Source organism: Sinocyclocheilus anshuiensis, unplaced genomic scaffold, assembly GCF_001515605.1.
Source record: "Sinocyclocheilus anshuiensis isolate Anshui unplaced genomic scaffold, SAMN03320099.WGS_v1.1 scaffold292, whole genome shotgun sequence".
In the NCBI taxonomy this organism is placed as follows: domain Eukaryota; kingdom Metazoa; phylum Chordata; class Actinopteri; order Cypriniformes; family Cyprinidae; genus Sinocyclocheilus; species Sinocyclocheilus anshuiensis.
The window spans coordinates 929,659-941,704 of NW_015555757.1; the positions used below are offsets into that span (position 1 = coordinate 929,659).

Consider the following 12,046-nt stretch of genomic DNA (forward strand, 5'->3'; position numbering starts at 1 on the left):
TTTTGAGTGGCGCCCACCTGTGGAACAAACTATTGTTGCATGGGACATTCCACATATTCCTCAAATTAGTGCTTATAGAGTTTTTCGTAGTCCATTTAGTATTCACATAAAGAGAATGTGTTTGCGGTGACAGCGCACACAAAAAAAATAATTATTATGATCTGTCTAATATCATCCCATTTGTTGGTGACATTTTAATTGCTGATCAAATAAGTTTCACTTGTAGCTTTTCATCTTCAACATTTCATTTGACGGGCGTGGGCTATAAGGCATTTAACCATTTAAAACCCTGCGAATAAGGGGCGACCTCTCTTGAGTGATGGTGGGCCATCAGAATTTACTCTGATGTCTGTTGTTGAAAAGTAACATAATGGAGGGTGGGGCTGATTTATTTTGACGTTTAGTTAGTCCAGATTAGAAATAGATTGATCGACTTGATCTTTTTCTTTGCTTGACTAAATGCCTTCTTGTAATATGTTCGCGCATCTCAAATTTGTATGTATTATTTGAAGTCTATATTTAGTTAACATTAAATGCATTTAAATTACATTTCAGAAAAGTTGTAATTTAGTTGCCTATTATGCGTGATTTAGTATCAAATGCAACATGAAATAACATATCAGAGCTATGTCATTTAATGACAGATTCTTACAGACTTTTATGGGAGTTTAAAGAGCATTGGCAGTGCTTGACAAGAAATGGGACACTTCACACCTGTGTTATCCTTCTGATGTTTTAGGGATTTTTCTTTTGAGAAAAAAAAACGATAATCGTCTGTAATCCTTTTAATATGTCTCACACTTTCCTTTTGCAATACACAAGTCAGCGGCAAACCAGTTCTGCAGTCTGCTGCGTTGCACAATAGCCTCGGTTTCAGTTTTGAAATCAGAATTAACCAATTTTAGCCACTTGATGTTTGATAATTGTAGGTTTGGATGAGAATATACATTTTTATTATTATGTTTTTTTATACATTTTATTTTATTTTTATTTCCTGTTCAATAAAGTCCTAAATGAATGATTATAATTAATTTGACATTTTATTATTAACCGAACATATCAATGCGCGCTCCTCTAAACTCCGATTGCTTATGGACTCAGGTGAAGGCATATTAAAAATGGTTCGGGGTGGGGGTTTGAGTGAGACCCCCCCTGCTTTTGTTCTATTGAAAAGGGGGCTTGTTCCTCCAGGACCAACCCTACCATTTTAACCAGGGGTGTCAGTGCGAGCGGGGTTTACATTGGAGACTGACTGGCAATGGGAGAAGAGGAGGGGATAAGAGAGTCCAGCAGCACTGCTTCTTGAAGAAAGCTCATCAGATGCACTGTTCTGCCTCCTCTGACTGACATTCACGCAGGAGTCAGACTGGATCTATTTCTGCTGCGCTCCTCACCTTCATGGAGCACGGGACTCGAGTCTGTATGATTAGGTGCATCAGAAGCTCTTTCGCTAAAACTTGAAAAGTAAACCGTTTACATGCTGTGAGTTTTGCGTTAAGTGCACTTATGTGTTGTTCTCGTTCTTATGAAGGAAACCCAGTTAGTGCTTATACTTGTCACTGGTGTCAGTCTGAAAATAATATCCTGGACATTTGTTCTGCTTCTGAGCAGCAGATTTAGTCATTTGCCAGTTGATCTGTTCATCATATGTTGCGAGTCACAGTTTGGATAACAGCGCAGGACTTTATACATTTCAACTGGAAACCCTGATTTTTCTTTTTTAAGTCTCTGCAAATTACACACTTTTTTTTTCTTTCTGTGAGGCCCTTCCACTCCAGCAACATGAGATTCATTCCATCACGACTGAGTTATCTGTAAGTATATTTCCTTTATTATTTGTTCTCAAACATTTACAGCTTCGCTTTCCAAAGTCTAATGTGAGATTTTCTCTCTTGCAGATTCCTTCACCTCTTTGCGTTTTGCTACTATGCTCAGGTATGTGCAACATCTTTAAATATGCTTATATACTGTTGTTTTAATTTACATACATATATTGATAGAGAAATTACATATATTGTTAGAGAAAGGCACCACTACTCTAATATATCAATTCCATACTTAGATACTTTAATATAGCTACAGAATGCGTAAACACGCGCTCCTAAATTAAGATGTATATTTTATTTATATATACAATTGTTTTGCATAGAAATGCACGTATAGCCATTCAATTAAAAGGCAGTAAAAGTGCGATGGGAGAGGAGGTTCTTATCAGATGGGTATCACAGTGGGCGCTGTAACCTGGCAGGTAACACTAACATACTGGCACAGGCGCGTGGGCATGAGCGCGTGAAGTATGCCAGCCTTGAGTCGATGATGAAACATGTCGTGGGCACATAATAACATAAAGGGCTCAACTTGGGCGTTTAGGACAGTTTGGCTCAAAATGTAATTCATTTTAAGCCACAAACGACACTTTTCTTAACAGCGCATTTTGTTTTCTAAAATCCAAAATTAAAAATGAAGTGAATAGCCTACGTTACGGATACCTTTTCTCATTTCAATTGCATCAGGCCTATTTTAAATGATTATATTGGAGCACGGTGTAATTTATAGGCCCGTATGAACGAATGATGAAGCAGTTTGTGCAGGTATTGATTATATGGTATTTAATTTCTGGCAGGTAACCATTCAGTCCCCGCCTAATTTTACACAGCATGTGAGTGAGCAAAGTAAGGTGACGGACCGGGTCAGCCGTAGACTAATCCGGACCTACCAGCTTTACAGTCGAACCAGCGGCAAGCACGTGCAAGTTCTGGCCAACAAGAAAATCAACGCCATGGCCGAAGATGGTGACGCTCATGGTAAGAGCATCCTCCTTATTTGTCTCACATAAAATCATGAAGTTTGTTTATTCAAACCATGAAACCTTTTGTGATGCTTTGGCGTTTTGAGGAATTATTTTAAATGCATTTTGCATGTGAATATTTTGCTAAAAACATTGAAGAACATGTTTAATACGGTTCTTCAGTTGTTCTTTTTAGCTGCATGGGGTCTTGACTATATGGTTCTTTGGAGATCAAAAAGCTATTTCATTGTAGGTTCTTTTATGTGTCCAAAGCCCCACTACATAGATGTTTTCTGAAAAACTAGAGAATAAAAAGGTTAACTCTAGATGATATCAGGCTGTAAAAGCCATTTTTGGTTCTAACTGGAACTTTATTTGTGCTTGCTTATTTTGTGGATCTCTATGGTACACTGCAATTGAATTGTTGGGCATCTGGTCAGTTGGTGAAGTTAAAAAAGCAGTGGAGTGCAAAAAATGTTAAATGGATTCTAGATTGTTGAAGGAGAGTCTCTAGAGAGACGTGCGGATCTGGAAGAGCCATTAGAACTCATCTTACTTCAACCATCTGAACATTTCTTGAAGAACGTTCCCCTCCTCTCCCGACCAGCTCAGGATGAAAATATGTCTAGCCGAATTCTGACCCTCACATTTGCTTTCTACGGTCATTCGGTCCTGATGACAGATCTCATAGAGCCTAAATACCCTATCTAACGGTTTTAAGTATTTCTAGGGTCAGTTTTATGATTAATGTGTATCTTTGGTTTTATAAAATAATACATCAGTGATTAAGTGTTCTATTAGTTGATCATTTATACAATCATAAGTTTGGTTAAAATATTGTAAAAAAAATAAAAAAATTCAAATAGATAATCATTACGAACAAAATAAAAACATTTCTCTTACATATTTAATTTGTTACTTTACCTAAATCAGATCTCTATTATTTGCACCTCTCACTTATGTGGTTTCGCCACATTCAAACCCAATAATTACCAGCTCTGTTGTGGTATTTTTGGAAGCCTGGCTCTAGCTCTGCATGGTTTTGGTGACATCCATGTCACCTGAGCATGTTGTAGAGACAGCAGGGCTGTTCGTTTGGGCCAGTGCCTGGCTCCAGCTCTGGGCTTGTGGTTAGGCTCTTCACCAGCAGGTTATCTGACCCCCTCCATTTGAACCGTAACTCTTTACGGTCACTCAGAGCACAGGGGCTGAATCAGAGAATGACTGCAAGTGCTAGTTCTTGGCATGGAGACTATATATCATGGAAAGTCAGCTTCCCTGCAAACACTGCCCTGATTTTCTTATATTTTCTTGTAATGCTTTTTCTTATAATACATTTTCTTATAATAATATTTCATAATTAATAAAAAATAAATAAAAAAGCAAGTTTTAAAATTATTGTTATGTTTATTATTATTATTATTATTATTATTATTATTATTATTTATGGTGCTTTTAACTCAAATATTTCAGAGTTTTTTGTGTGTGTTTTTTTTTGGTTCATGAATGATGTGATAACAATTCACACATTGTTTATGTACTTACAAAGAAGGTAAAAAGTTGAAAGTCCTGCCAGGAAACCTTTGGTTCCTTCCAGAAGAATTGAAGTGCACATGTTTTTATCATCTTGCTAGAATTTAAGCTTACAAAAATCCTAAAAGTAGTCCCTTTAGATTTCACGTTTATGCCGGTATATCTCTGTGTGCATATGTGCACGTGTGTTTACTCATGAATTTTTCCTATTGATTGACTGATCGTAATTTAGATTTTCCAAGTCATCTAATAATAATAAAAAAAAACTTTTTTTCTTTTTCCAGCCAAGCTCATAGTGGAGACGGATACATTTGGGAGTCGAGTTCGAATTAAAGGAGCTGAAACGGGATTCTACATCTGTATGAACAGGAGAGGGAAACTGATTGGCAAGGTATGAGAAAAAGTCATTATATAATAATTGTATGACTGATAATAGTGCTCAGTTTACATACGCTGTAATACAAACACAGCATATGTTTCAGTCATTTTTCTGTTCAGATTGAAAGTTTTTTTATGAATGAGAATAAGAAGAGAAAGTGAACGATATACCAGATAAATGAGAAATTCAGAAACATCACTCATATAGTCATGTAGTAGATTCAGCATTCAATTGCTTGTGGACGTCCCTGATTTTATGATTATTAAGGAGATTGTTCAAAAAAATCAAACAAGAGTTTTATGTCTTTTCTGTTAGTGGGCACCAGACGATTCCTGGTTGCAGTAGGTAAAATCGAGTGTGAAGAATGGGATCTTTCTTCATTTTTTTTTTTTAGCTGGCTACTCTTGTTCCAATGTGGATTTGTGCCTTCTCCTTGCTGTGAATGGTAATAAAGTGGGATGGAGGTTCGGCCCCCACCTCCCAGCACCCTGCCAGGTGGACCATCTGCTTGGCACCCCTGATCTTATGCTATCTGACATATTGGCCGCCCAACGACAGCCTGCATGAGAGAGGGTTTTTTCTGTTGTTGCTTTTTTTATTGGTTGATATGCAAGCGTTTTGGATTTGAGATTTTTAACAGGCCATTTTGTTGAGAGGCTGGGGAAAGGTTTGGACTCCTGGTTTGGCTCCTTACCCCGTTTGCATTTACTAGCCGGATAACATTTAAAGGCCCTGTTGTTATCAACGTAAAATGATGCAATGCATCTAGGCAAAACTACACTATATAGCTTATCCATATAGTGTTTCTGTTGTTCAGTGTCCTGGGGAAATTAAAATATTACCCTAATACATTCTGGACTCAACATAATAAGGTTTCTGGCTGCCTTTATAATGAACATTAAAAGGACTATTTTTCTCAGAGGATGAATCTGCACTGGTGTTTACTGAAAGGGGAAAGTCACTGGCTTCTGCTGTCATTTCTCCCTCTTGATCTTGGATCGTAATGACTTAAGCATATGCTGTGTGCGTGTGGGGAAGCCCTATGTAAACTTCAGCAGACCTTTTCCAAAATACTTTTCGAGTATTCAGGAGCTAAAATGCTGTCTTTATCTTGTCCTCACAGAAAAACGGTCAGGGGAAAGACTGCATTTTCACAGAGATAGTCTTGGAGAACAATTACACAGCTCTACAGAATGTGAAGTATGAAGGCTGGTACATGGCCTTCACACGCAAAGGCAGACCCCGCAAGGGCTCCAAAACCAGGCAACACCAGCGGGAAGTCCACTTCATGAAGAGGCTGCCCAAGGGACACCAAATCGCAGAGCACAGACCCTTTGATTTCATCAACTACCCTTTCAACAGACGGACTAAACGCACCCGCTACTCAGGAGAGCGTTGAAGAGTGAAGCCGGAGAAAAGGAGAGGACAGAGAGCGAGAGACTTTCTCAAACAATGAACAGACTCTTCTCGTGGACTCCTAAAAACATTTTTTGTACTGAGCAACAATATACCTAATCTTTAGTTTTCTATGAATTTTCAGAAATAACAAAAAAAGAAAGAAAAAAAAAAAGAGATCTATTTTTGTACCCCTGACTTTTAGTACTGACCTGTGTAAGAGTATAGAAAAGCGAAGCACGGGACGTGTAAGTGCTGACATATTAGTAGTGCGTGGACTTCATCCGTCTATCCTCTCTTCTGCTTTGGTTTCATTTGATTTCGATGGTTTTAGAGTAATTTATAACTCTTCGTATTGCTGCTCAAGGGGACTTGAAGGGCCTGAGAGAATGCACTGACAACACAAGGCTGTATTCGGTTACACAGGCAGCCGGGGCACCTCGCGACCACCCAGCGATAAGATACCCAGCTCATCTCTCAGTAACCTCTCTGGTTCTTGATTCTAGAACTCTCTGGAGATAAACACGGTTAAAGCAAACAGAGCTTTAAATACATATTTAAATGTGGCAGCTACATTTTGATTATCGCGGGTTTCCTACCGTGGTTTAAACGGTAAATTCCAAGGTGTATAAATGTATTGTATGGACTGTAGGAAAAGGTTTTGTTCTTTGTTGCATTTTGTTTGTCTGGTTTTTTTATACAAATATAAATATATTTTTATTTGAGGATGTGTAAAATAATTTTAATGATGGAAATATTTATTTTAAAACCTGTAATAAATTTACCTTAGGATACTGACGTCTTTTGTCTAATATGTTCTGTTCTAATATGCAATTTTCCAAAGATTATTTAAAAAATTTAAATTCTTCTGTGGAACATAAAAATGTTCTGTGAAACATAAAAGAAGATATTTAAAAAAAAAAGTTTGTCCATGGACTGATTATTTGGACAAAAAAAAAAACATTTTTCAAAATATCTTCTTTTTGTTTTCCACAGAAGAAATAAAGTAATTTCAGGATTGAAATTACATGATGGTGAGTAAATGATAGCATAATTTCATTTTTGGGTGAACTATCCCTTTAAATAACACATGAAATATGTGTATAAAAGGCATCTATACATAGTTTAAAATTGCCAAAAGGTATTTTCCAGAAGCGTTTTAGACGTGTCAATGGACTCGTCTATAGAAAATTAGGCCAGTGTGGTCTTTGTCATTATGCAATAGCATCATAATAAATACCGCCATTGTTTGCATAACCCTTCTGGTTAGAGACCAGTACAGAGTGAGATGGAGATACTGGGTCTCTCCCCCCAGAATGTTTGGAATGGCACAGCTCAGGTCAACAGCTCAGTAGGACTGTCTCTCCAGGGGGGCTACACTGTTTGGTCTCTCCTCTGGTTGAACCAGACACACTACGGATCCCTGGCCCTGTCTCCTCACCCTTGCTCAGGTGTTTTTGTTTAATCTCAGACCTTTAACTCCCTGTAGCTTAATCTGATTGGAAGGGTATCTGTTTTGTCCGAGCAGGGGTGCTGTGTGTTTGCAGACAGGGTTCCAAGGAGCCGAAAACCAAGATCAGAGGGCAGCGTGTAGTGAGAAAACGAGAACCGGAGATCTGTGGAGTGAGATCACTATCACGTTCTTGTCTGTGATGAGGAAGATTATTAATGACTCCTCTCTGCCTGAGATACACATTACTGCAGTTATAATGCTATGTACATTATGATCAAGAGGGGAGAAAAATAGACATTTTCCAATCCCTTTTTAATCAAATTAATTGCATCATAAAATTCTAACCGATTCAGCCAAAAATGATCCTCTAATTACACACATTGACACATCTAACGCATCATTGAAAAATGTGTAATGCAGGTACTTTAGCAAAGGCTGGCATTGTTTTTATGGTGCAATACGCCATGTGTTCTGCCTCATGTTATGCTAGTAGCTCAGTCAGGGTGCAGAGGTCAAACTCCTAGAAAGGCCAGAGCTTCAGAAGGTTTCTTTGACTTTCTAGTATGCTGGTTTAGTTCCATTCAACTGTGATGGACAAACAGCTAAACCAGTTCAATGGATGGTAATCAATTAAGGAAAAAAGCTTCTTGATGTTTCGAAATAAACTATAGGAGACCATCCGTATACATTTATAATCTAAAACTGACAAACAAAGAAGGGCAGACTGAAGATTATAGTGTAAATCTTCATTTAAATAGATTTAAATTTATAGAAAAAGATTTTATGATTTTAATTCATTTTTGAAAAGGGATTTGGAAAACATCAACAAATGCATATACGCATACACTGTAAAAATGATTTTTCAAAGATCACTGGAGCATGTTTTATAAGAAAATACTATTTAATTTTTTTGTACTTCAAAATTCTGTTTAATTCAATGTGTTAATTGCAGTTTCTTTGTAATTGTTTGTGAAATTTACTAGCGGTTTCTAAGTAAAAATTGTTTCTACACCATTTTTTTTTCTCGATATATGCAAATGTTTCAAGCAGCTGAAACATATTCTGAGGTGTGACATGCTATAATTCATCTAAAACAATTTAAAGCTATTTTTGTAATATTTAAATATTTCAAAATTCATTTGTCACATCACAAGACCATTTAAAGGAAAGTAGTAGGGAAACATGTGATTAAAAATGATGATAAACTAAATGTTGACCAATAACTGGATCTAAAATACACTTTTTGATTAGATTTAAACCCCAAATTGTAATGTTAAAAAGATACATGTTTGATGTCCTACACACATTTGATACTACCAATAAAGCTTGTTTAGATTTTAGTAAAAGAACCACCGGAACCACCAATTGACTCCCTGTGTTTTCACATTGATGATGTCTGCTATTGATTAACAGTCCTTGATAATTTGCCACGGTTATTCTGCATTATCAGTCCTCAGTTTCCCCTGAAATTTGTCTCCATGACCATAAAGTTGTAAGAAACCCAGCGGATCCAGCAGGTTGTGGGAAAAATCGCACCTTCTGTGCAGCTTGTGATGCCATGCAAATGAAGAGCAATTCCACTGAGAAAGAGGGGACGCAAAACTGCTTTCATCCATTTTATTGAGCTGCAACCGTCATCCTTAACCCCTGATAAACAAACAGGGCTACCTTCTTAATTTGCTTAGGGAGTAATTTAGACTTGTACAAGCCCCCCTGCTGAACTGGCAGAATGGCAGGGGTGAGAGAATGGGATGACCCAGACCTCTAAGCTGCCTTTACTTCACATTCTGCCTAACCCTGGTCATAAAACCCTTCCAGCAAATTGGAGCTCAATGGAGGAAACATGGGTTGAAATGATGCAGGTCCACCTTGAGTGCTCTTTCTAGCACCCACATGACATGTGTAGTGTTCGCAATGAGCAAGCTATTAAAAGCCTATAGTAAAATTCTGAACTTTTTATAATAAATCTGATGAATCATTTAAACACTGATGCATAGAAAAGAGAGGAGCATGTCAGTATGGTTTTATCAAAGCATGAGATAGAAATTTATGCTCGTGTCACAAAAATAGCAATACTATACTGGCAGTATTCCTAGAGTGCACAAGCCAGCAGCCAATCACTAAGTTATAATTAACATGCAAACATTATTCAAAGAGAAGATGGGACATGACAGTTTGACTGTTTGTATATGGGACATATGGAGGAACTGTTGACTTTTCCAATTGGAGCTGTAATCTTTTGTTTGCCCATGCATTTCTAAGGCTGATTGTCTGAATGATCTGAACAATTACAGGCTAAATGTGTTTGCCAGCCACACAGAGCACCCTGCACCCCTCTAAAAAGATCAAAAGCGAAGATTCCCCCTCCTTCTTAATCTCCTTTCAGTCATGACAATTCAGCTGGAAAGCCAACCATAAATGATTTTTTAGTACTTCCAGTATCTGGGGCACAGTTATTTATAGTGCCTGAGTTTCAGAGGTTAATACATTGAGGAACGACATGTTTCATCTACAGGAACTGTTCACAAATATGAAAATTTAAAAAATGATTAATTAATTTTATGTGTAACATTTTTTTGAAGATTCTTTTAGGCAAACCAGTTTATAGTGACCACATTTGTCAAGCATTTAAAGGGAGAAAAAAATGTCATTATACGTGTCATTATAGTGCACCAAGTCATAGGATAGCTTTGTATGAGAAACAGACAGAAATGTAAGTCATTATTAACTGATAATCTTCCCCTCCAGTGAGCTGTTAACTTGAGAATTGCTGTGACTTGATCATTGAGTCAGAGAGTTTAACTCAAGAACCGGATCAGTCCAAGTTGTGAATGAATCACTAGGAATGTTTTTAACAGGATCAGTGATTCACTGAAAAGATCCAACTCAGACTGATTCAAATCGAATCAAACATCTCTCTTATGAATGTACCAAACAGAGCTTTTACATGAATATGACTTAAATTTGGTTGTTCTGTTTGCATTATAGCACCTGAGACTTACAAACAATTGAGTCATTTGATGTTAGAATGAAAAAAATTATGACAGAATTTAAATTTTTGGGGAAAATATACCATTGAAAAATGTTTTGGAAGAAATTAATACTTTTATTCTGCAAGGATGCATTAAATTGATCAAAAGTGACAGTAAAGACAGTTTATAATGTTACAAAAATTTGATTTAAAATAAATGCTGTTCTTCCGAACTCTCTATTCATAAAAGAATCCTGAAAAATGTATTACAGTTTCCACAAAGATATTACATTACACAAATGCTTTCAACATTGATGATAATAATAAGAAATGTTTCTTGAGCTCCACATAATTTGAATGATTTCTGAAGGATTTTGTGACACTGAAGACTGAAGTAATGGCTGCTGAAAATTCAGATTTTCCTTTCCAGGAATAAATTACATTTCAAAATTTAACATAGAAAACAGTTCATTTAAATTGTAATACTATTTAACAATATTACTGTTTTTACTGTATTTTTGATTAAAAAAATGCAGCCTTGGCGAGAATAAGATACTTCTTTCAAAAACATTTAAAAAAATCTTACCAGCCTCAAACTTTTGAACATTAGCTTAGAACCCAATACCCAAAGCAATAACTTCACAATGTACATTGACAAGCAAAAATATCTGATATCTCCTTGATTTCCATTTCCTTCTCGATGTTTTAAACATCTTAACAATACACTCATTTATAATTGTCAAAAGTGTCATCTTGTGACACATTTTAAGGGTTTATACCAAACTCCTATTGTTGCAACTTGCAAAAGAGATGATCTGTTGGTAAAACAGGCAAAACATTAGGAATGAAGTCTGTAAACCATGATTTCTATAGCAACAGAGAGAGAGAGAGAGAGAGAGAGAGAGAGAGAGAGAGAGTTCCTGTGGTGCGACTGAAACAAATGGTTTTGTTACATTTTGCATGTCATTGGAGCTCTTTAAATGTAGGCCCTATAAATACACTTACAGTACAAGTGTGAGACCACAAACTCTTGAGGAGCACCAAGTCTGATTCATTTCAGTTAATTTGGCGGACAGTTTTTATATTTAATCAATCAAAAAACTTGCAGCATTTTAGTTTGATAGTAGAGGATGCAGGTAAATGCTGCTGTACTGTACATTTACTGCTAACTGAGAGTGTAATCAGAGTTTTTATGCCACAAAATTATGGGTCTTATTAAATTATATAATTTCTTAAAAAAAATCTTTCTTACAGATCTCAAACTTATAAATGGCTGTGTGTATATAATAATTAATATATTTGTATACAGCTGTGACAACATTTTTTAAAACTATCAACACAAATTAAAATGAAAACAAAATATAAAATGTTATATTTTATAATTAACTAAAATCATGGGTCTTATTAAATTATATAATGGAATAAACATACAATTAAAATGAATTTGTACCCTTAAAGTGTGTGTGTGTGTGTGTGTGTGTGTGTGTGTGTGTGTGTGTGTGTGTGTGTGTGTGTGTGTGTATATGT

The 12,046-nt window shown here is 36.4% G+C and overlaps 1 protein-coding gene across 2 annotated transcripts; it reads left to right on the plus strand.

Annotated features, from left to right (window-relative positions):
• Positions 1–1,271: 1,271 nt before the first annotated feature.
• On the plus strand, positions 1,272–6,661 carry LOC107673879 (fibroblast growth factor 8). Of its 2 annotated transcripts, none has more exons than XM_016467686.1 (6): positions 1,272–1,430; positions 1,764–1,814; positions 1,899–1,935; positions 2,624–2,804; positions 4,606–4,712; positions 5,824–6,661. In XM_016467686.1, the coding sequence occupies exons 1-6, from the start codon at positions 1,399–1,401 to the stop codon at positions 6,097–6,099; spliced, it is 684 nt and encodes a 227-aa protein (XP_016323172.1). In that variant the 5' UTR covers positions 1,272–1,398; the 3' UTR covers positions 6,100–6,661. The 2 variants fall into 2 exon arrangements, with proteins under 2 accessions (XP_016323172.1, XP_016323173.1); XM_016467687.1 differs by having other exon boundaries at positions 2,657–2,804.
• The last annotated feature ends 5,385 nt before the right edge of the window (positions 6,662–12,046 follow it).